General features: G+C 43.9%; 1 protein-coding gene across 1 annotated transcript in view; it reads left to right on the top strand.

Annotated features, from left to right (window-relative positions):
- The first annotated feature begins 9308 nt into the window (after positions 1-9308).
- The window catches only part of robo2 (roundabout, axon guidance receptor, homolog 2 (Drosophila)), a 164206-nt gene continuing 148203 nt past the window's right edge, over positions 9309-25311 (top strand). The window contains 2 exon segments of the mRNA XM_071524663.1: positions 9309-10005; positions 22857-23183. Of these exon segments, the coding sequence (XP_071380764.1) occupies positions 9951-10005; positions 22857-23183 (382 nt within the window). The 5' untranslated portion in view covers positions 9309-9950.

The following is a 25311-nucleotide window of genomic DNA, read 5'->3' as shown; positions in this document are numbered from 1 at the left end:
TTACATGGTAGATATGCTAACAGCCATGTGCTAGAGGAGTGTGACAATGCTGCCGTGTGCCAATGTCACTGCTAACAATAATGCTATTAAAATAATAAAATATTTGCAAGGGTATCAGACTGCACAACACGTTCAATAAATAGGCAAGACAGTGGAGCTCACTGTTAGCTTCACACACATAAAGTACAAATGCACAGAGAATAGGAACACAATAGCAGTCTCCTCAATGAACACTGAAGGTGTTTATCATTATGTCTTGTTTTGTCCTCTATGATGTCTTTGATATAATATCTAACTTCCCGAGATTGATTCCAGATTAAAAGAACGGAGAAAAGAACGAAGAAGCAGCGAGATTTAAATTAACATAACTTAAAGTGAGATTCTTGTTTTTCTTGATTTTGGCATTACCTTTGGTGATAAGCGGTCATTGCTTTGGTGTTTTGCACTCAATGTAGGCACTGGCCAAACATAATAATAGACATTCAGTGTAGACTGCAGCTAATAAACCATTGTGAAACCTACCAGTCCAAAAGAAACAGAGCCACATCTGCATCACTCCTCATCGTCCCTTCTCATCTTTGAGTGCTGTTCATCTTGGAAAGGCAACGGTGATGTCATGCTACTTCTGGCCACGGACATGGTTCCTTTCCTTTGTAGCACGCTTGCCCTCCTATGAGTGATTCATCTGATTTTCTGTTGATGAAGTTGAGTTTCTGTAGGTGGCGCTCTTTTCTTTGTCCGTTCAGCCATGGTGGCTGTCGCTGCTCAAGCTAACTACTGAGCTCTTCTTCTGTTTATTCCAAACAAACCACTGTTGCTGCTTCAGTGTTCAGCTTCAGCAGCAACAGTGTTTCCCTGTGTTCCTGTGTTTTGTGTGGTAGCTAGACAGATTTCCTGTCCTAGGTCAGACTGATTTCTGAGTCTACATGTTGAAGAACAAAACTTGTTTACTTAGCACTTTGTTCTAATCCATTTCATAGCAACTACTTTCGTGCAGAAAAACTCTTTTCCTCAGCTGAGAGGCTTGAAATGAGGCAGGAATGTAGCCATGCCATCACAGTCATAACCAACAACCTCCTCTCCATCTACTTTTCTCTCTGTCTCTCTCCTCTCATTAAAAATATCTTATAACAACAACAGTAACTAGCTAGCCTAAATAAACACCACTACAGAACAGGCAGTCTGTTTTTACAATGTTTGAAGCAGTTGTGAAAATCAACACCTGTGTTAATGGGATTTAGTGCAACTGTAAGTACGCAATGCATCTCAAACATTTAAATGTGTTTTCTGTGCTTCCCTTCTCGAGGTCATTCTCCCCAAGAAGACTTGGCAAGAACATTTTCAACAAAGACACAAGAATTGGCAAGTCATCTTGGGGAGACTTGGCAATTATCTGCAAGAAAGTTCTCAACAAGGACACAAGAATTGACTTTGAATTATTGTTATTGATACCTTAAACAAGTACATGTGCTTGGGTCCTCTTTTACAGGACTGCAGCCCTGCCTTAATTAAATTTAGTGTCGAGGGGTACAATAGCTGCCTGAAAATAAAGATAGCTTGCCTTTTTAACAAAGACAATTGTCCATAGGACTGAGAGTGTTTTGGTTTCCCCACGCCTAACATGAAGCCGGTCTTTGGCCCTCTGTCAGTTGTGCAAGGCTAAGGGATTGACAATGTCTGAGTCCATGCTGAGAGTGCTGCTAATGATGTCTGTAGCTGTGGGTCTGAGCAGGAGGACTGGAGAGGAAGGCCAATGTCCTAACTGATAAGGAAGGGGGTTAGAGAGATGGTTGAGAAGCTCTTGTCCTCCCTTCCTCCCTCCCTCTCATTCCCTCCCCTCTGACTCGTCAGAGCTCAAGTATTCACTTCTCACTCATTAGCGGCTGCTGCCCATCGCTCACTGAAGCAAACTGTTTACCCTGTCCTGTCGTGACAATGACTAGCACCCTGTTATCTAGGTCTGCCCTAGGTGGGGGATGACAGTTGAGAGGAGTTTCCACCGAGGCAGATTAAGAAAAGCAGGAAAAGCAGGCCAGCTAATGAGCTGCAGCTCTCAGGACCCTGGGAGTGGGCTGTTTTTCACCTAGGCAGAGAAATTCCATAAATGACAGGAATCTGGTTAAAGACGAAGCAGGGCTGGAATATAGAGTGAGAGTGGGAGGGAAAGCGAGGTTGACATGAAAAAGAAAAAAAAATGGAGGTAGGAGACAGATAATCCTGTGGAGTTTAGTCTGGATTCCCTGTATCTGAATTTAGCTCATGGTGTACTTTAAAGAATCTATTTTCACAGTTGTGAGGAGGGGTGCAACAGGAGGGTCCCATTACCCTGTGACTTAGCAGCTGCTTTGAAATATCCTCTTAAGCCTAGTTTGATCATCCTAATGGACTAGCAAATGCATTGAACTGCTGGACAGTGTCCAATCTGTATTAGTTTTGAATGAAATAGTGTTATCTTAAAGTTCCGTAAATTGAATCTTAATAATAATGTGTATAGTTTTTTGTTAGTTATTTTTTTTAGATATGTTTTTTATTTATGTTTGCTCAAAATCTCATGACAGCTCACTCCACATCACATGCACACCGATTGAGAGCTGCTGACATTGTCTTCTTGTCTGGAAGATGTTCCCAAGATACCTGTGGACAGATGCTCCAGCCTACCTGGGGGAATTCTTCTGAGCTCAGGTGTGAATTATTGCCACATTCACTCCATCATTACAGCAGCCAGAGGTAATAAAGACTAGCTTCTTCCTCTGCCCGATCCACAGGTGTAGAACAACTCACAACACCAAACAGGCCATGTCTGGGCCTCCCATTAAGGTCATGGGACATTTAGCAGTTTGGGAAGCCCGGTTTTATTTTTGGAAGAGTGAACTACATGCAGAAGACAACCAGACTTTGAGCTAAGGAATGTCTGCTCCCAACTGATATTGATGAGCAACTCAGATGTGTTCTTGTCTTGAAATGGTGTGTTGTACTGTACATAAATATGGGATTTTTTTTTTTTTTAATGCTATCAAGAGATGAAATCACTTCAGAATAATTGATATAATGTTCTTTTCATCTCAACATCAATTCCTTTACATTATTGACTTGACTTAGAATGGGCATTCTTTATAGTGAATGGAATGAACTCAGTTTCCCCCTTTTTGTACAGTAGCCAGTCCTCCTCCACCTCCCAGGGCATTCAGCCTCCACAGTAAAAAACACATAAGTCATAAATCAAATCAGTTTCCCCACATTTGTTTGAAAGTCTTTTGCTTTTGGAGAGTTAGCTGCCATAGCAGGCTTTGAGGCATGGCTGCTGGACAGATTAGTATGGAATCAGCATTGGGTTTTCTGTCAATGGAGTTAGAAGGGCAGGAGAAGAAAATGGGTGCTGATGTTACAGTCTGAGTGTGGGACTAAACACAAAAGTTCAGCTTACACATGAAATATGAGCTTTTTGTTTATCTTGGTTCACTCTTTGGAGCAGCATTGCAAAGCTCTTGCACAGTATTTCCTTAGCTACAAGATCATCACAGTTGTTTCTATTGGTCTTTTCCTCATTATAGGAATATACTGTATTTTATATACTGTAAGTCATAGCCAACCCCTCAGACTCGCTCAGACTATGTGCAGCTGAGGCATGGTTGGTTAAAGAAAACCTTCTCACTATTCAAAGTTCATATGGAGTTTTCTCCTCCATGAAGTAGCAAATTCCTGGCATTTCCATGTCTGTGTATTGGTAGACATGGGCACATGTGAATATGCTCTACTATGTGCCATATTTTGCTTCATAGTAGCCGCATGTCCTTTTGAAATTTGCAAACAAACACAAATACTATTAACTAGCTTATTTACTACTAAACCTGACATGAAAGCTAGAGAGAAGAACAGGACAGGTACACGGCTAAACATGATGTGAAAAGCAGGTAAACTCACACAGTAATCCACCGTTTTTGCAACATTTGATAGGCTGCCTCCATCCTCACTCCTCCGCCTTGCAGTGAAAGCAGAGGAAGACGGGGCGATGCATTACATACAGAGTTCATGTCCTGCTGATAGAGGCCTCTCTCCACACTGAGCTCAGATGTCGTGTCCTCCATACTTTTCTCGGTCGGTCTGCGTGTCTGTCCTTAAGCCCCTCTTAGGGAGTATCAGAGAGTATAGAACTTAACGTGCCGTAGCTCTGAGAGCAGCTTCCTCTCTATGCTTTATTGGCCTGGATAAACCCACATCTGTTGACTTGTGTAATGTCACCAGAAACTGAGGTGCTTACAAATTTCTCTCTCTCCCATGTATCGTATTCAAGCCACAAGCCTGAATAGGAAAAGCAGTCCTGGCAGCTGAGGCTTGGCCAGTTACTTCACTAAGGGTCTCTCCATATTCAGCCTCCCACATTTCTCTAAACAGTAAGCTGGACACTGGTTTTACTGAGACCTTACTCCATGGCCGTCTCACCTTCTCTGATAGCATGGATTTTATCCACTGCAGAGCAAAGTGCTGTGCATTGTTGGGCAATGCATCATGGTTGAGAGGTTTGTCACTTTTTCAGCATAATTTTGTGCTGGGTTTAATGTGTAGTGTGTATTCAAGAGAGTTGAAGGGGAGGGGAAACAGAAATGTGTAATAGATATATGGATTCTTTGTCATGCTGGAAGGGAATGGGCAAAACCTGCTAAATAAGGAAATAATATTTCAGTGGATGTTAACGTGCATGTAGTGATGGGTTCATGAGTTATGAGTGTTTTTTATGAGTGTTTGTGTGTGTGTGCAGCCACGCGAGTGTGTGTTTGTCTCTCTGTGTGTGTGTCTATATCTGTGTATCACATGTATAAGAACGATTGTGTTGGTGTGTGTCTGTGTGTGTGCCTTTGTGTTATTGCCGAGGATAGTGCGGAGCGGAGCACAGCTTAATATCTATGTGTGACATAGAGGCCCATTAATAAGGGCCTGATCCGAGCCCAGTGACAGGACTGCTGACAGAGGAGGATCATGGGGAAGAATCATGCCCTGCTGAGGGAGCCTGGGCTGCAGGTAGGCCCATTCTGCCTTCCCCAGGTGTCATTACGGATGCTGGGGGGGGGGAGCAGAGGAGGGAGGGCCGCTACTGACATCTACATTAATCACCCCTCCACACATCGTCCCTCTCCTCACACGCCCCTCACCCCCACCTCCAGCTCCTAATCATCCCCACACAGAGGCCCAAACCCAGTAAGGGGATACTCAGCCATGAAAGATATCCAGCTAAGAGCTCCCCAAATACCACTCTGATCTGATCATGAGTGATGTTGCTACCTGAACCTCTGACCTGGCACACAATTAAAAACACTTTCCTCTCTCTCCCCCAGACACGCGGGAGGAGCGGCTTTGCTGAAACTACACATTTTTTCACTGTGTGCGTTTGATTCATGGTTTGCATTTGAAATGTATCTTCGTTACATGCAATTAAAATGCAGCAAATGTCGTCTCTGGATTGGATCTCCGCCAGACCCCCGGGGGGTGTGCTGGTGTTGTACACTCCCGATTGTCTCGTAGATATCACACTCTCCACTCGGGGACCCCCTATTGATCCACAGCTTCCCTTTCTAGCTACAAGCAAACGCAACACCAGAGCACCACATTGTCACATTACTTCACTATATGAACTGAGCCGGTGGATAAAATCTCCTTAATCATCAGCAGCAATAATTAGAGGATGTAGTAATTAAAGGGTGTGTAGCACTCCAAATTTGAAAGACAAATTCATCAAGTCCTGCTGTGCATCAAGTTCCTCAATCTTGTATAGAATAATGACCTATTATAAAACAGAATATTTTGTGTATTGGGTAGTAGAAGACATTTTTCAATTTAATATTATTTCAATGTTATTATTATATGTTACGGCTAATGTTGTAGGACTTTAAGAATCAACTTGACCAATTGAAGGCATGTCACTTGAGAAATGTACGAGGATGGATGTGGGCCAAGCCAAACAACCTTCATAATGAATGGGTCCACCCAAGATCCATCCTGACCAGATGGTCTGAGGACAATAATGGCAAATTATCTGATTGATTATTAGTTTTGATTTAATTAAAAACACATAATTGCACAGAAACTTGACAGTAACTGAGGCATGATTTGTTTAGGTTGAAACAAATGATCCATTTCAGCATATGGTTGTAGGTGGAAGTTGTCACTGCAGGGATGGAGAAAAAAAAGGAGAGGAGATAATTGCATGCAGGAGCATATTTTTCCTCCATGAGTTTTCCCCCCTTTTTTAATTTCTATGGCAAGTTTTCATCTTCATTGCTGAACAAATACAAACCACTACTTTCACTTTGCTTTCTCCTCATTGACGTCACGCCCCCATCTGTGTGTTGTTATAGCTCATCTGCATGCTCTCAGTTTTTTTAAATTAAAAAAACTAGTCAACCTAGAAGACATTATGTTTGTCAGTAATATTGTCAGTGTCGTACTAATAAAAGATTTAGGACGTTCCTCCAACAGTGGAATGAAGGATAAGCTCATATTAGTGTGTCCATGAGTTATCATTCGCTGGTTTAGCCCCACCATCTCATTTTTATGTAACATGCCTGGCCCTGAGTAAACATTCCCTCCATTTTAATTAAAATAAATCCACTTTCAGCTGAAATTCAGAATCCCAGGGAATAGCACTACCTCCCCTACAGAGATACAGTGAGCTGATTGAGAGTGGGGAATAAAAAGGCTTGGCATGAAGGAGAATTACACTCTACTTTTCCATCAATGAAGCCGTACACTCCATTGTTTATGTTTGAAGAGGGCTTTTCTTCTTAGTAAATGACCTTTTTCCAATTCTTTTTTTTTTTCTTTTATTCGTCTTGAACCTTCAGCAACACTGATGACACAATAAATTTTTGTCTGGCTATGTGTGTGTGTGTGTGTGTGTGTGTGTGTGTGTGTGTGTGTGTGCGAACATAAAATCTAGGACAGAGTGGAGGCACTGAGAAGATGGCATTTGCATTCAGCTCACAAACATATTAAAATATGAAGACAAATCACTGTGTCTGGCCAGCTGACAGCGCAGCCTGCAAAGGGAGCAAACTAGCAAACTTACAACATGTCGCTGTTGCCAGTAAGGCCTTTATAGGGCAAGCTTGAACATGCAGCTTGACAAACAAACAGAAGAAAAAACCATGAGCAGTCAGAGCTATTATTAAAGGCAATAGAAGTGGTTCCCTTACCCAAAGCAGTCTTGTCATGGTGTTAGTCTCTGTATTTTTATTGGGAGAGTATGGTTTTCTAAGGCAGCTTCAGGGCAAATACTGTGTTTGATTTTTGAGAGCTTTGTTCTATGGCTTTCATTGATGTAAAATCATAAAATGGGAAATTCAAGCCTTTTAGGCTGTGTTCCTGCTGGTGTTGTGTCTGTTCAGGTACAAAAAGACCTGCTATCTGTGCCAACTTGTTAGATCCAATCCTACATCTCTTTGTGTGTGTTTGGTCAAACTTATTTTCTGTATTTGAAAAGAGTCTTCATGATTGTTCATTTAATGTTGAATTAAGCAAATTGTATTCAGTATATTCTTTGGAAAACATAGTCAGAATGATTGTTTATAATCCATGTGAAGGGATGCTGTAATTGCACAACACAGCCTGCTATAGCTACACCATATTGTAGTTTTTTTTTAATTTTATGTTTTTATGAAGCTTCTTCATGTGTGTTGAAGAAGCTTCGCAAGATTACTATTTATCAAAGCTGCTCAACTCTGCTGCTCAAAAAACACAAATATGTGTGTAATGACATTATGGTGTTATGTCACTAATATTGCTCCAGAAAATACTGCTTTTGGGGCTGTATAGCTGTCTCTTCTTTTTATATCACTTGAGATAGGGCAATATTAAAAAGCCTGTTGACTGGAGGATTGTTATGACTGAGACCAGTAGGGGGAGCTCACAGCTCATAGCTCACTCTATAAGAACATGGTAAGACAACATGAAGCCTAAAAGGTTGCTGGCAGTAGTGCGGCCAGGTACAAGACCCCGCTCTCCCTGCAGCAGCACAGAGCTTGTATCCTGACCGAGGCACTGCACAGCATGACACGTCCATTTACATTAACCCAGTTTCTCCGCACGGCGAGTCAATATGTTAAACAGATACACTCTAGACCTCCACGTCCCTAATTAACGCGTGTGATTGCAGTGTTTTTTGTTTTTTTTTTCCACCCTGTTTACTGTATTCAGTCTGTTTCAGTTTGTACATTAGGATTTTCAATAACTTTATCCAGGAAAAAAGACGGAGGCAGAGAGGCTTTTCTCTCCATCTTAGTGCAGGGCCTCGGTCAATCAGAAATTGATTCCTGACTGAGATCAAAATTATAATTCTGCTTCAGTGTCTGAATAAATTACTGTCGACCCAATATTCAACATATTCTCTCTCTCTCTCTCTGCATCTTTAATATGCATACACATCGTCCAACACATCCGATCAAATCTATTGACTATTAATGCCACAGTATTATAGTGTATAGCAGAGTAGTAAATATATTTTTTATCCTCCTGTCTACATGATTTCCCTGTGCCAAATTATATATTTTTTCCTTATCAAAAATTCGAACGATCATTAAACTGATCGATAAATCAATATTTTACCATGCACTTTACCCGTTGTTATTGCATACCTGTTGGCTTCTTTGCACAATGAATTGCCAAAATGTGTCCATGAGTCATGGGCAGAACGATACAGATGTAATGGTTACAACCGGTGATGTTATAGTAAATGAGGTGGATATACTATGACCTCCAATCTGTGATTATCATAAAGCAAACAACTACCAATTTCAACAACAAAGATTTTTTTTTTTAAATCATTTTTAAATATTTTAAAATCTTCACATATCTATCGATCTTCATATAGACTAGCTTTCATCAGTGAGATACTACTTACTATGTACAGAATGCTATGAATTGGTGTCATACAGATTTATGAAAGGCTGTAAAGGGTGGGTATACTCAAATAAAAATAAAAAGGTGTATAAACAGAGTTTATGTGGGTTTACCGTCCACTCCACTACACCCCTGGTTACAATAATGATCGTTGCTTGCCTGTAGAAAGGATTCACTAGCCTAGGCTCAGTTCTTCTGAACTTCAGACCGCTTTGGACTGAGATCCAAGTGCTCCTCGACTTTTCCTTCTCCTCAGTCTACTACTCCCTTCCCTGCTCGCAGCTCTCCTCCCGCACCGATCCCTGTTTTGTTCAAGTGTGTCGAGCCTCAGTCTGCGGGCTGCGGCTGTGCCGAGTGCGCATAGACCGTGCGCTCCTAGTGGCAGCGCTATTGAATCCAAGAGGGAGATAGAGGGAGGATAAGGCTATGTTGAACTGACTTGCAGTATCTACTTGACTGTACATTTACAGTGCTTTAGCTCTGGCTAAGCACATGGGTGTTTTGAGAGCGGGTTCCGTTTGTAATAAAACCACTTTGTGGAGATGCATGAGACTGAAGGGCTGGTTTGCAGTTTTGGTATCAGACACACCATGTGTTGAACTGTGGAGACATCGCTGAAGATTTGTGAGGTGCTGGAGACGCGTCTCAAGGAACCGAGGACCTGCGAGGAAGCGCATGTTTTTTTTTTTTCAGTGTGGACTTAAATTAGTAATATTGTAGGTTGTGTGGGCTTCAGCTTGTATTCGCGTAGTTTAGGTCATCTTGGAAAAAATAGCAAAAGATTGCGGATCAACTCACGGGACAAGCAGGGGAAATAGTAAAAGATCGCGAGTGACTGATTTGGTTTCAAGGTTTTGTGGATATGTCTACCCCGAGCTGTGGGTGACCCACTATTTAATGGATCCTCTCAATTCTTGGACACCGATACTGGCTTTTGTCAGTAACTAGGACCTATTTCTAACTTCCATACACAAGGAATAGACTTGCCTGTCATATTGGACATATTTTCCCCCGTGAATTCAAGGATTTGCGCACCAGCCGTGGATGTTTAATATGCTAGTATGGGTCCGCTAGCGTTCATCCTTGTTGGTGGATTACTGTATTTTCAAGTTGATGGTAAGTTGTCTACCATGTCTTGCTGTTTAAAACTTTCTCTTGGACGTATTAACAAACATTCAGTTCTGTTTTGCACCTACTGTGCAATTCATGATGCCAGACACTGCCTTTGGCACTCTCCACTTGTCATTTCCTACTTAGTTGATGTTGTGAGGAATATTGTTATTTTATGTCATTACCTAACGGTGTGTTTGACAGATAAAAATTACATTTGATTCATGGAGTTTTCATGGTCGAAGAACTGTTATGGTTGCCAAATGTAAAGCTGCAATCAAGGAACTCTATTATTAAACTTATTTGTTTTATAAAAGTAGCCTGTATTTCACCTCACCTCAACATGAATTAAAGCCATTTGTTTATCTATTCCTTAAACATAAGCTGAAAGCAATAGGCCTACGCGAATAAGGAGAATTCAACGGATTTCTATTTAATAGTCATTTAAAGCTAATAATCGCCAATCAAAGGATTAAAATTAGGGCAGGGATGAGGTGAATATTTCCTCTGCAACAGAAATATTAGCACTCCCAGCCCATGGCATTCACAGTTTAACACCTGCTGTATAATTCATTTTTTGAATGATATGCATATGCTTTTGGCATGCAATTTTAACACCAAATGATGACCACTTATGTACTGGCATCTGAGAGACATTTTTCTCTGAGATTGTCTATTCCAGTCAATCTAAATATCTAGATATGAATGATTCTCAGGTTGTATAACACTGGCTACAGGTGATCCATCTGATACAGAAGAGAGTGAGAGCATTTTCTCCAAAGAAGATAATAATTAAAGTAATGGTCTTCTCTTAAATCACATTTTAGTAATAAAATTCCCATAGAACAGAAAGTAGTTCAAACCTGTGAATGGGAGGTTCACTGAATGGGAGGTGATTGGCGAGTGTGTTGTACTGCAACATTCTGCACTGTAGATGGCTTTGCTGCATGTGGAGATTTTGCTTTTGGATTTCAGGGCTATGATTTTGCATTGTAGTGTAAGCCGGCTTAAACCCAGGCTGGGACACTGCCCCAGTTCATTACCTCCCATTTGTTTGATTAATCTTTAATAACGATGATGTTGTTGATTGCAAATGAGATTGATACTGTTTAATTTCTCTAGCCGGTGGAAAGCCAAAAGTCGAGCCTCAGTCCTCCTCATCCAATCTAACATGGAGTGCTAAGTCAGCATCTTTTTTTTTTACGATTTTACAAGGCTTCCTGGGAATCATTGGCCTACAAGGGAGCTGGTTTAATGGAGGAATTAAAACAGCCTCAACTGCAGAGTAAATGTGATGACTCACATAAATCATCAAAATAGGAGAGCTTAGGTGGAAAGCCTGATTGGGATTGGTCCAATATGCGAGTTAATGGAGTGATGGGAGGAAGCAAGATGTATAACTTTTTAAATTTCATAAACCTAAAGTCTGAATCATGTTTATTGCTACCTCTGGAGAGGGCACACCTTGTTACAGTAGTTACACACACAAACACACACACACACACACATACACGCTAGTACTAAACAGTCACATAATGAAGCATTATATCAGCACTTGCTGTGCTGTGAGTGATGATTCACACTTGTGTTTGCTTTGTATTGTTTGTACAACTTAGCAGTACGCAAAGCCCAGTTTTTGTTGTCATTGAATGCAGGAGCCTGAAAAGCCCCTTTTTCTTTTACCTGTCAACTCCCGCTTTTGTTCTTTACAGCTCCGAGTTTTGGTTTTGATGGCGATTTATATTGTATTTTAGCAGTCCGCATGGCCTCTTCCTGTAGTCAGCATGTCTAGTCACATTTTTGTTGGTATTTGAATCTTTCTCTTTTTCACTCTCTTTTTCTTTCACCTTTTTTGCTGTCCTTCACTCTCGGTTCAGCCAAGCCCACTGGTTGCTAAGCGCTGGCTGATGGCATGGCTAGATGGCCGGAGGGAGAGGGGTGCACATCTCCCCGGGAGCAGTGAATCTCTCTTCCCAATCATTTGCCTGTCACCCTCCTCCCCCTCTCCCTTGCTCTGCCCCTCCATCCCTGCAGAACTACCCATCACCCAGCCTTTCAGAGGTAATCTGAGGGTCCTTGGAGAGGGAGGAGCTTCCTCTAAGAGTCCACTTAGGCAGACAAAAAGGTCTGGAGTTGTATTCACTGGGCAGCATAGCCAACAAAGCCAAGCCTTGTGAATGGCGTCAGTCACTGTTTAGAGTGCTGTGATTAATACTGCTAGTGTGTAGGAGAGGGGAGAAAAGGTGAGATGGAGGCAGAATGGGAGGAATGGGGGAGAGAGTGACTGTGGAGGGTTTCCAAGGCTGGAAGAGAGAAGGATTGTTGTGAGGGAAAATGCTATATCTGAAAAAATGGGTCGAAGAACTTTAGAGAATCAGTTCGATCTAGATAGGAGATATTTTCCAATATGTTGGTGAGCAGCTGTCTGTTTCCAGGTCTGGTTGTCTCTGAGACTCAACTGTGCTGTTTTTGAAGCTGGAATAGAACATGCTTAGCATAGTAGACATTCACTCCTGACCCCTGCTATTCTGAGGACCCCTGCATACTTGTGTCTGATCTAGGAGCTGGTGACATCACATCCATGTGGGGTGACACACTGGGGGGTGCTGAAGTGTGACCCAACTGAAACTTATCTAAGGGGCCACGGATATGGACACCTGGGGTTTTTGGTGGCCTAGATAGTGTACAGCTCTCCACCCGCCATCAGGGTTGTGGTTTCACTAATGCTGAGTCAAGGGAAACTCACACCCTAAGTGTGTGTGTGTGTGTGTGTGTGTGTGTGTGTCTGAGAGAGAGAAACCAACAGGGAGAGAGAGAGAGAGAGAGAGAGAGATAATGTAATCAAATTTAAAAAATTGAGAGAATATTTGTTAAACAACACATTCTTTTCGTGGGAATTGGTGAGGATGAGGCTTTAATACTGAAGCTCCCTGGAGACTAACAGTGCTCTTGATGGTCATGATTGAATGAGAAAGGTCTAAAGCACTGCCCTATAATGGAAAGTAAGCCCAGATTAAAATAGTGTACGTGAATGATGAGGCAGGCTGAGGTCATTGTGTAAGACCCATTGTAATGTCTCGCCCCAAATGTGATTGTTCTGCTTGAGTTGGCAGCGTTTAGGCAGCGTTATTGTAATTGAGGTTCATTTGCTGGAATGGGACTGCTGTAATGATGAGCCTTCAACCCGGGATCTGCAGGAAGCTCCTCTCCACTGTCTCCCATGCTCTCATCACTGTCACATGGGCCACGCTCCCTTCTCACATCGAAGAGCACTGTTTACTCTCTGATTAACATCAAAAAATGAGTGGAGAATAAAGACAGTGAGAGACTCGAAGGTGGTGAGCGCAAGAAGAAGTGAATGAACAGAAAGAAATAGAATGGGGTGAGTGTTTGTATAATGAGAGTCAGGTTGCAGGTCACGGTCTCTCTGTGTGCGTGTGCATGCGTGTGCGATGAGTGTTACTTCACCAGTGACGTGGCCTGTCAACTCCTATGATATTTTAACAGCCAGGACCAGCTACTCTGCGGATCACGTTTCAGCAGCCATCACTCCACACATTCAGCACACAACCGAATAGACTTTGAGGTCCTCCTTTTTAGGTATAAATACTGCGCTGTGATCAGGCAGAAATAACGGGACGTGCAGCTATTTTAAATTCCGAGCTCACGGTGGTTATTGCCTTTACATTCTGCAGAAGTGGGAGAGAAAATGTCAGTGTCAGACAACGCACATGGCTGATTGTGCTGTGAGAATAGCAAAACGTAGGGGAGATAATACCGCTTTCCCCCGTTTTACCTCCGCTTTGCTAGGCCGCAGCCAAGCATACCCCTGACATTTACAGAGCAGAAAAAGACCTAATGCCTGGTTGCTTTTGCCTAGAGAAACAAAGACCAAGAGATGAGAAATTACATGAGGAAAGAGAGAGATTTAATATTAAGAGGTAGGCTGCACTGAAGGATAAGTGTCTTTCCTCATTATTTCCAATCACTCCATCTCCCTCTCTCTCTCTCTCTCTCTCTCTCTCTCTCTCTCTCACACGTACACACACACACATATACGTGCAGAATTATCTTTTCCACCCGCAACGTCCATGAGGGTGGAATCCAAACACAGAGAGGGGGTTGTAGTGCACCTGCGATGGTCCCTACAGTGGGAGTGTAGAGGTGGGGATGGGGGAGGAGTGACATGATTTATCGAGCATGCTGACTGCGAGGTGAAGAGAGAGGCCGAGGCTCTCACCTGCCTCACACACCTGTACTTACAGAACACACACCTGTGCCTATACCCCGCCGGGCCCCAACACACACACGTTTAATCCCTGCTCTTTTCTCTCAGCGTCCCTGTTTCCCAAACAGACGATTAAGAGTTTGAGACAGAGCCGACAGCCAGAAAACGTTGATCTGATTACTGTTATATAATCCCTGATGATTAGATGATAGTGAATGAACCCCTATTGATCAATGGCACATGCCCAGCCAACGCAAACACGCTCTGTGAAGAACAGATTCCTGTGTTGCAGTGTGGATGTGACAAGCATTCTTATCCCAGCAGAAGTTGATTAGCTTAAGAGCATGCCAAAATGGAGATAGAAAGTCAGGATTGAAGGATTGAGTATACCACACGTCTGTAGTGCCGTAAACTCAGTGCTAGAGACAGCATGTTAGGCTTATCAGTGTTTTCATGTTGCATGCGGCAGTAAAGATTTGTGTTTGGGGAAGCGTCTAATCACTCTGTATCCTGTTGCCTTCACCCCGCCCTCTGGGAAGGGAGGGATGTCAAGGTTGAATGACTCACAGCGGCACATACAAATAATGGCACATGCACATAGGTGCAAATGCACGCACACACGCAAGCATGCACACAGGTACACACTTGCACACATACGCACACACTCTGATTGCACTTATGCAAGCATTTATTGTGTAACAGGAACAAACAAGCATGCCTTCCATGGAATGCAAATAACTTGAATGCAGAAAACATCATCATCAGTTTAGAACATGCACACACTAATTCACATACCTGTTAGTCGATGATATATTACTACTCACTTTTGATTGCAGTATCAATTGATTTATTCCCTCATTCCTTCTTTTTTTACTTGTGATTAAAAACAGCAACATGAACACACTGTACTTCATTGTGAAGTGTTTGTGAGACAGCGGTGCCTGAGTCGAGTGTCTCACCAGTGTCTTAAAGATGAGGTCAGGCCCGCTGATGAAAATGCATGAGCTGTCTCTCAGTGTGAGGTGTGTGAAGACGGACAGCCAGAGCACGACACTCAAACACACATCCGTCACACGCAGCAGCAGCCCAGTGCGGCAGTAATGCAGCGCAGAGTGGTGGAGCCAGTGAATAAATGTCCTGTTCCACCATCCCCATCCCACAGCCTGGTCTATGGATCACCCAGCCATGACGGCCCACTGCCTTTCCTTTCCCTTTACCTAACCCTAGAGTCCAACCCTATGGAAGCACCTGGACACTCAAAACTATACACCATCGCTTACCCAACCAGTGTTTTAGCTAAGCAGACGATTATTATAGATTGTGTAATAAATGGAGGTGTTCCGTGGGACTTGACCTTTCGTGAACGCATTGCAATCTCCCTGCATGTCAATGAGGGCAGTCAACATGTCTGGCCAGCCCAGCGGCCCAGGGCCCCACACTTGAGTATATTGATATTCAGGCTTTTTTTATATATTACAGATATAATTCCATTATTTTGCCCTGGTATATTTGTGTATTCTGTTGCCTTTATCCTCGGTCTTTGTGTGAATCTTTTTACCACAGCACGGTTGACGTGGTTGCTACATTTTTATGTAGATAAATCTTTTCATGATTGTAAAACAAGGCATATTCTGGCATGGTATTATAAATCACATTGTTGTATAAGCAGTGCTTTTATGTATATGCTATTAATTACAGTTCAGTGCTAACATTAACTAACCAAGTAGCCTGATGTTACTGTATGCTCCACATAAGAGAAACTAGGGAGACAGAAAGCTGAATCACATTCAAATAAATTGTCAATTAATTAGGTCTATATGTCAATACCACGAATGTGCCGTGGGACTGTACAGACTCTGTACTCTGTACTGTAAGTGCTGTATAAATCTAGCCACCATGACCAGGGGAGAGTTGATTTATATAATGGCTCCTGGTGAGACTGTCTTTGTTGTGGAAGTCTCAGTGCAGAACAGGGCACGAGCCAAATGTCACAACCATCGCTGGAGATTGGAAGAAAACCTTAATCGCAGCCCTGAACGTTTGAACTCTCTAGTTCCACTTCCAGGATTATGATGATTTTTCTGGAGAGCTGCTCAGAGGCATTAGTCATTTAGAGGCCCCCGTAACACACAGCCAGTGGTAGAATTATGACATTTAGGAGTGGTGGCCGTGGCCGTGGGTGTGTGGGCGTGTGTGTGTGTGTGTGTGTGTGTATGTGAGCACCATTAATGACCATCAAAGCCCATTGCTTTTGTGTTAGCACAAATATATGGCCCCGAGTAAATTGAATGAGTTCTTCATCCACTTACTGCTAGAACCCCTGACCCTCTAGCCCTAAGCCAGACCAGATGAAGTGTCCCATGGAATAGAAATTTAATAAATCTCATCTGGGCTTGCTATGGTGCAGCTTAAAAAAACACAAACAGTGAACTATAAGGGCCATTTGATTAGCTTGCTCTGCTCCCTCAGTCTGTCACTTGGACGGTGTGTGGTTACAGGTCTTACTCCCCATGTTCACATGCGGGGTGCAGGGCCAGCGGGGCGGCCGGAGGTGGTGACTGCCCTCATTGACATGCAGGGAGATTGCAATGTGTTCGCTACAGGTCGGGGCCCATGGCGCACCTCCAATTATCCACTCATCTCTCAACACTGTGTATCATGGACACCTGAAGGCCTTCTCTTCTACCCTCCCCTCCCCTCCACCTTCATTTCTAAAGCAATAAAGCACTTATTTATTTCTCCCTATTCAATTTGCTGGGGCAGCTCAGCAATGCAGGTGGAGTAAAGAGATTACAATGCTTGAGGGAGAATCAATCGGTGCCATCCATTTCATTGCTCTCCCCTAGGTAGGGGCTGTTTAGAGTAGCCCACACTTGAAAGTAGGGAATTGGTGAAGTGATCTTTGAGCCCAGCTGCATCTGCATTCGCATGCACACCACACACACACACACACACACATAGCTCGGACATATCAACATAAACATCGCTGCATGCATAACTGACTAATTGCACACATAATTGAGCTCAGTCAGAATAGTATTTCATATATTTTACAAAATGCTGAAGAAGAAGCAGTATTAGGATGTTTGGAAAGTGTAGTGTTTTTTAAGCTTTGTTTGTCCTGGGAAAGGTGGCAGAACAGGCACACTCTTTTTCAGCAATGCCTTGCTTCACATTCACACAGTTCTACATTCACATCTGGGAGTTTCCCAGAACAACCATAGTTTTCTACTGTTGCCGACTGAGCAGCTTGACTGGAGCAACTGGACGTTAACTCAAGGGTTCCTTGACAGTAGTTTTTGAAAGAGGGGAGAGTACTGTTGCTCATACAATTTCCCCGCCTTGAATTTTCCCAGCTGGTTCTGGGATTTGAACCGCTGACTTTCCTGACACAAGCGCACATCTCATACATGTAGGCTGCTGCCATAGTGGAGTGCAGAGGCAGGCAGGCAAATGGCTAAGGGCGGGCTGCTCTGAAGGCTCTGCAGGAAAGGAGAGAGGGCCGGGGAAGGTGGGGTTACAGTGAGCTATGCGCTTGAGTGGCCCAGGCATTGGAAATCATTTAATCTGCATCACACAGTTCAGTATCCCTACCAGTGGCCTGACATTCCCACAGAGAGCCAATGCTATATTCCTTACACTAATCAGCCCATAGATAGGACAGAGAGCAAAACAGTGCCCTCATCAACACACCTCCACTTCACCATAAAGGGATCCAAACCCCCTTTCTTGTCTTCCTCCTTTTCTCCCCCTTTATTCTCTCGTTTCAAGTCAGCAATCTCAGCTCTGCTCAGACAGGCCATCTGCTGAAAAAGAGATAGCATCACTTGCTGTTGATAGCAACCGATAGTAGAATGGAGAGTGAGGATGAGAGTCGGTAGGCAAAAAAGAAAAAGAAACTGAGGGGGAGGCTGCTTGAAATGCAAGGTATGTGAATCAGCCCTTTGCAACATAATCTGATATTCTGTTTCCCACCGTTATCTATTTATATGCTCTAACTGCATGAGGGAGAGAGGACAAATACACAGATGCAAAGTCAATAAGACCCCACCACACCACACTGCCTGAAAACTCTCTCAGACTGGAATACTATCTGATATTTGTTGGAAGCAAGCTTGGCTGCAGTGAAAGGTTCAGAGCCGCTCCTAGAATTACCCTTGTGTTTGCTTTCAGTGTATAGATCTTAGCAGTGTGTGGGGAGGGAGGGGGGAGGGTGGGTGGGGGGGCAGTATGCAGAGCACTGAAGTGGAACAGAGCCCATCATGTGAGCTTGCTAGCTAGCTGGCGCTCCCTCCTTCTCTTCATATAGAAGAAGATGCAGCTATAATCTGCTCTGCACCTGTGAGCACCCTCCATCTCTCTCTCTCTGTATCTGCTGACTGTACGCAATGGGCTGGGATGGATTCCAGCAGAGACAGCAGGTTGTCTTTTGTGACACCTCAAAGAGATGAGCTGTGTGTCTGGTATTGGGGGTATGCTAGAGCCGCTGTGCTGTGACGCCCACTGACAGCCCCCCGTAAAGAAGATGAATCTAGGGTGCAGAGCGGGCCGCTTGCAAGTGTCGCGGCAGGCCAGCGCAGAGGCGTGAACGGCCAGTAACATCATCCTATCGCCACCCCCAGTTTCCCCCTGCCGCTCTCTCGCATTTCCCATCTGATGACATGACGGATATGGCTCCGTCACCCTGGCCGTGAGGACAGGATGTAACAGGACAGGGAGCAAGTGAAGGAGACAGAGAGATATATATATGGGGAGGGAGAGGCAGAGATATATAGAGAGAGGGAGAAGGAGTGGGAGGGTGAGGAGGGGTAGAGGGAGCCAGCACAAGTGGGAGGCTGAGGAGAATATATTTCAGAGTGGACAACATAGATCTAATGAATAATTCACTCCTACTGAAATTTCTTTGAGGTTTTTATACAATTTTGTATTCGCTCAGTTCACCACACCGTGTACTGGGTTTCAGCACTTTCTCTCCGCCATTTTAGAGTCCACATCATATAGTATTGCGGAGTCTTGGCCTGGACCTTGGTTTTCTAGTTTGATGTTTTATGGAGCCGCAGTGACTGGAACTTTTGCCTTGGTCCGAGGTTGCCATGGGTTACCTGTGATCAGCACGCGCACATGTCTGTTGGCAGAATAACTAATATCTCTTTGGGGAGCCCTTCCTTTTATGCTCTGACTGAAACTGGTGTGGGTATTGATTTGGTTGGTGGGCTAGAATTTCTCCTGGGAGCTAATAAAAATAATTACAAAAAGATCATCAAAGGCCTGACCTTCTGTTGCACACATGAATAAATATGTGTTAAAGTTAATAGAAAAGATCCCCTCTACGTGTGTGGTCACTTGTAAGGGAGATATAGTAGTGATTCACTGCTTTAGTCTTTACAGGGTTAGGGAGAAAGAGCTGGGCTGATTGTTAAAGTGTTCTTTTTATTCTGGGCATTACCAAATAATGACAACGCTGTGTATCTTGTTTAGAAAAAAATGTTTTAGATTTTACAAGTCGGTGGTTTTATTTCACAGACAAATTTGTAGCAGGATATGCCATGTGGAACATAGAAAGAAAACAGCTATACATTGAGAATGCAGGCTCAAATATTAAGTGGGTATCGCTTGGCTAGCAGCATTGCGAAACTGCATCCAATTTCAGTGAAGCCGACATAAGTAGACTGAAAGAAGAGGCAGAAAAGAAGCAGCCTCTGGTTCAGTAATCCCTCTCTGATTTCATCCTCTCTGTGTGCTTGTTTGTTTGTTCTCTGGTTCCTGCTTTCCTCCAGGAGTGGATGACTGCACAGCAGTGGTGAAAAGTAATGGTGGTGTTATTGCAGACAGGGGGAAACACAGCAGTTTGATTGGAGCGTGTGCCCTGAGACCGAGTGAAGTGCACTCGCCTCAGCTCAGAGAGCACTTGATTGCACAGCACCAATGATCGCATTAAGAGGGCAACAGAAAGCCCATTTACCGTAAAGAGAGTGAGAAAGGGGGCCCAATAGGAAGCTGAAAATTGACTTTCACTTCTGTGAGGAGCTTGGCCTGATGGCTGGGTGATGGGGAGATACATTAGTCTTTTTTTGATCCTCCTGGACTGCACGCATGGGGGCATCGCCAGGGCAGGGGAGCCACACCATGACACAGTGGAAGACAGACACACACACACACACGCTTGCAGAGTACAAACATTTTACCTTGGTTTGCGCTTATGAATGTATACATGAGGTTTGCTCAGGAAGGGACCGTCGAGGTTATCCAGTTGTATTGAGATTGATGGGCTTCTGTTAAAACATATTCCACAGCATATGGATGTGCCTTTAACCTGTTCTACCTCTACAACTGACCACCTCTACTCAGGAAGGACACTGACCAGTCACGTCTGGCCCTCTGGCCCTGTGTGCACCCGGCTCAGCTTTTCCTGGCAGTGAAAGGACAATTGTAGAGGCATCTGCTGTGTTCATTTCCACAGGAAAGAGGAGAGCAGATGGAGACTCAAGGTTTAAGTGATTAGAAGGCAGTAGATTGGAATACAAATTGGATTTAAAGAAATTAGACTGATATAAATCGAATGGAGTCGCCACAGTTTAGTGCTGTGCATGCGTATTGGCCTGGGTGGAAAGCCACCGCAGGGCCAGTGGATTATGGGGGAAGCAGATGCTCCAATGAGATAAGAATAAATGTGCATTTGACACTCCTTCTGAGGGAGATGGGGGTCTCCAAGTCCGTCCTTTATCTCACCCTCCATTTATCAATGTCACAATGTTAATTACTGCTTCATTCATTAAGTCACTTACGGCCAGAACACAAACTTGCCCCTGTGCCCCTGCTCTGACAGGGAAATTGGCTGCTGGCTAGGTTACTGTTACCTACCAGTGGTGGAAGAGATGGGGGGGGGAAAGGGAGAGTAGCATTCAGGGAAAAAACGCTGGCAGCATGGATTTTTGGAGTTCCACAAGCAATAGTACAGCTATAGTTCTCTACACAAAGCCAATGAGATTAGATCATCGGGTTATGTACTCCTGGAGCTCAATGTGGTCCCCACCCCCTCTACTACAAGCCCCGTCTGTGGCCCCACTTAGAGCAAGACACTAGGCCTGATCACTAATCAATGACAGGGAAATGGAGGGAATTAGCCCAAATTAGGAAGAGGAGACAACAGAGTACCTCCTGTTCAGGTCAATATGCCACTGTCTGATGTTTGACCCCTGATAAGACAAATGATGGACTACTACACACTCGCACAAAGCACACATGCGCATGTTTGCATGTGGGTGCATGCGCACAGACACACATGCGGCACACTCAAAGTCTTCGAAGTGTGTTTTGTGCTGATGAGTGGGTTTCTCTCTGTTCCTGTCCTTTTGCCTGCGGACCGGTGGGCAGAGAGACGGGGGGTACAGCTTGTCCTGGCTTCCCATGGGAGACTCAAGTATGAGGGGTAGTGGAACATGTGCAAACCCAGCCAAACAAAGAGCTGGAACCTCCACTGTTCTGCCTTCATCCCATGCTGCAGTTAGCCCTTACGCAGGCACAAAGGGCTTTGTGGTACACTGCGCCTCCGTACAGCACACATCATCCTATTACCCCACTGCACCGCCCCGGGGAAGGGCACAGTCATCCACTCGGCTCAATCGCAAGCACACCTGCAGCAACTAATTTTCAAGGCAAAGAGCCCAGCGCTACACTTAATTCAGTATTGATTGATTAACATTTGGCTGCCAGCTGAATCGGAGTTATTGGTAGAGTATTGAAAGTGGTTCAAAATCAAAAGGATGAAGAAAAGATTGTTGGAAAAGTTAGCCTTAGTCCCCTTCCCTTTATTGTGCTTTGATTATTTGGCGGTGGATCAAACTCTTTGATTGTTGCCTTGCTTCCAGGGCCTCAGTGATGTAAATGTGTGTGTGGCCTATGGCATCTTATCTCCATGGTTAAGACTTGGTCACAGACGCACACAGCACTCTGACTGGGGGAGCATTATCATAGCAGCCAGACTTCCAGAGCTCACCCACTGCGAGCCCTAGAAGAAAGGACTGGGGCCAATGTTCTCAACCCCAGGGGATTAGCATGTTACTAGAGCCTGGACCCCGGCATACTGAATTCACATCACACATATACTGCTATAACAGTGGAACCGCTAAAATTATTTGTTTGTGGCTGTGGCCAAACACTGTAACCCCACTCAAATATGAGCATAATTTGTGTGTGTGTGTGTGTGTGTATGTGTTTGTGTGTGTGTGGAGTTCAGATGTAAGCTGTCTCTACGCCTCCATACACTGTTCACCCTTGGGTCCAATTACCCACGAGCCCTTGCATATAGGGTTGAGAGAAGCAGATGGCTGCGTTTTGACTGGGTTGAACTGGTGGTTAGAGGGCTCAGCCTATGGCCTCCTTTCACATGATGATAACCCAAAGACAAACAAACAACAATAACTATTAGTTGTGCTTATTAATTTAACCCCCAACCCCCCTCCTTTCTTTCCAGATAGTTTACCCGTTGGCAATTATATTTGTGGCAGAGGCTCTTCTTTCCTGAAACATTTCAGAAAGCATGTTTGATAAAAAACACTGAACCAAAACAACGCTTGAACTCTGTATGCTGTTTTTCCCTAATCAATTCCATCTCCGCCTTCTCTTCCAGGATCCCGTCTGCGCCAGGAGGACTCCCCGCCCCGGATTGTGGAGCACCCCTCTGACCTGATCGTGTCCAAAGGGGAGCCCGCCACCCTCAACTGCAAGGCGGAGGGGCGGCCCACCCCGACAGTGGAGTGGTACAAGGATGGAGAGCGGGTGGAAACGGACAAAGATGACCCACGTTCTCACCGCATGCTGCTGCCCAGCGGCTCGCTTTTCTTCCTACGCATCGTTCACGGACGACGGAGCAAGCCGGATGAGGGCGCCTACGTCTGCGTGGCCCGCAACTACCTGGGAGAAGCTGTCAGCCGCAATGCATCTTTGGAAGTAGCATGTGAGTCAAGACTCTGTTTCTTCACTGATCCTGATTTCCCCTCTTTAGTGCCTTGTTAATTGTTTAGCTGGTATATTTTGATCAATCATTTGGCTGCATTCAGAAAGGTCTTGATCCCTCTGCCTCCAGATGGAAAGACTGGGTTTACATTCAGCACAAGACAAACTGAGACATAATATTTGGACATTTTGTTTTCCTGACAACGTTTTATAATGTCATTATTCTAGATAATAATTTTTCCATTTATTTGCAACAGGACATTGCATTCCATTTACTTTGACAGCTAGAGAAAAACAGAAAACAAATCAGCATTTAATTTGAGGCTACTGTAATTACTTCACATTTGATGATTGAATTTGTCCTGATTTTGGTGTTCTCTAGTTTTTTTTATGTCTGAAGGAGCTGGCTGGATAGGTCAACAAGATTATATATTTAACAATATTGTAATATTTAATATCCTGTAGGCCTATTTTTGAAAAGGGGCAGTTAAGCTCTGGTGTGTTCTCTCAATGTGTGACATGTAGTTTGGTGTGATTATGTTCTGACTTGCAGAGAATGAGTGTTTTTAACTAAGGGTTTCAGATGAATTTGAGATATATAGCTCAAGGGATCTTAAGAGTTGTATTGAAGTTGTCGGCAGACCTTTGAGTTGGACATTATGCTACTGTCAGACTGTACCAGAGGGAGATGATGGCATGGCAGACATGGGTCTATCACAGGTGGGTGGGGGTAGAGCGACAGGCACAGATGAAAGTCCTGATGGACATTTGACACGGGCTGCCTGGACTGTGTTGGCGAACACTGACAGGCAGAAACTGAACTGTGGATCACATTACCTTTGAAGATGAGCCCCCCCAACAGGCTCAGGCTGGGCTTCCCATCGAGCGGCTCCCAGGGGCCTCAAACCCCCTTCCTCCGTAAGCCAGAGAAGGAGGTCTCCATGGCATACTGTTGTATTAACTAGTAGTAGTACTATTCAAACATAGCCCTGCATTTTAGACAACTGCTTATGAGGCAAGATTTCACTATACATATTTGATTTTCAGTGTTTTTTTATTGATACACTTGGTCATTACACCCTCCTGAACCATTTAGAAAATCATGAATGCCTCTACAATACTGTTCTCAACTGATTTCACTTATATCTGAGTAATAGATCCAAATTTGTCAACCCAGATGGAAACACTTCTGCCGTTTTAAAGTATGTTATGCCATCCCCCAGGGTTTCGTTCTAGGTCCTCTGTTGTTTTCACGTAACATATTCCCCCTCAGTAATATACCTGTAGATGGTGTTCTCCTTCACTCCTACACAAAAGATAGACAGCTTTACACGGCAATAAAATCTGGTGAAATAACAGCCAAAAAAAATCCTGTGTTTTAAACATCAAAAGATGGATTACAAACGTTTCAAATTCTCCTGAGTGCAGACAAAACGGAAATGTTCATTTCAAGCCTAAAGCAGCGAAGAACACACTTATCAGATATCTCTCTTAATTCCAATGGCTTTACAGTTACCCTAAAGGGTTTTGTCAAAAACCTTGGAGTTATCTTTGATCCAGACCTCTCCTTTGACATTCACACCAAGACAAAACACCTTATGTGAACCTTAGAAATAGCCCCAGGATTAGGCACTTCCCCTCCATTACTGACTTAGGAAAAACTGATGGAAAATACATTTTGTGTCAGAATTGCTTAATGCAGTGCAGTACTCTTTCTTGTCTGGAGTGGTTTATAAATATATTTGACTTGACTTGACATACTCCATACAACAAGCAAGGAAAGTTTTTATTTGGGAATGGTTAGAACAGAAGGCAATTTGTGCTTTTTTTGAGCAATTCCACCTAACAGCAGTAGAGGAACGACCTGTAACATCTTGTGTTATTTCTAAGGTGATTATCATGATCAGTGGTAGTAATAGGGGTAGCTGGGTTGTGGGCCTTGGGAAAATGGACTTTGTGTATTGGAGAGGAGGGGGTCGGTTGCCAACCACCAACTGCCTCTGATCCAGTCCCCTGCCTTCTCCAGGGCTTCCCAGCAGCCCCCAGGTGCTAACTGCGTGACAGCAGCTTGATCTATCGATTGCTGTAAGAGGGCTCTCCCAGCCTAAATGAAAATTCATGAAAAATTG

The sequence above is a fragment of the Centroberyx affinis genome, unplaced genomic scaffold (assembly GCF_046629955.1).
Source record: "Centroberyx affinis isolate AG114_WGS23_722 - 3 ecotype Tasmania unplaced genomic scaffold, CSIRO-AGI_Caff_v1 ptg001219l_1, whole genome shotgun sequence".
Classification (NCBI taxonomy): domain Eukaryota; kingdom Metazoa; phylum Chordata; class Actinopteri; order Beryciformes; family Berycidae; genus Centroberyx; species Centroberyx affinis.
This window is presented reverse-complemented; position numbering and strand designations above follow the sequence as displayed.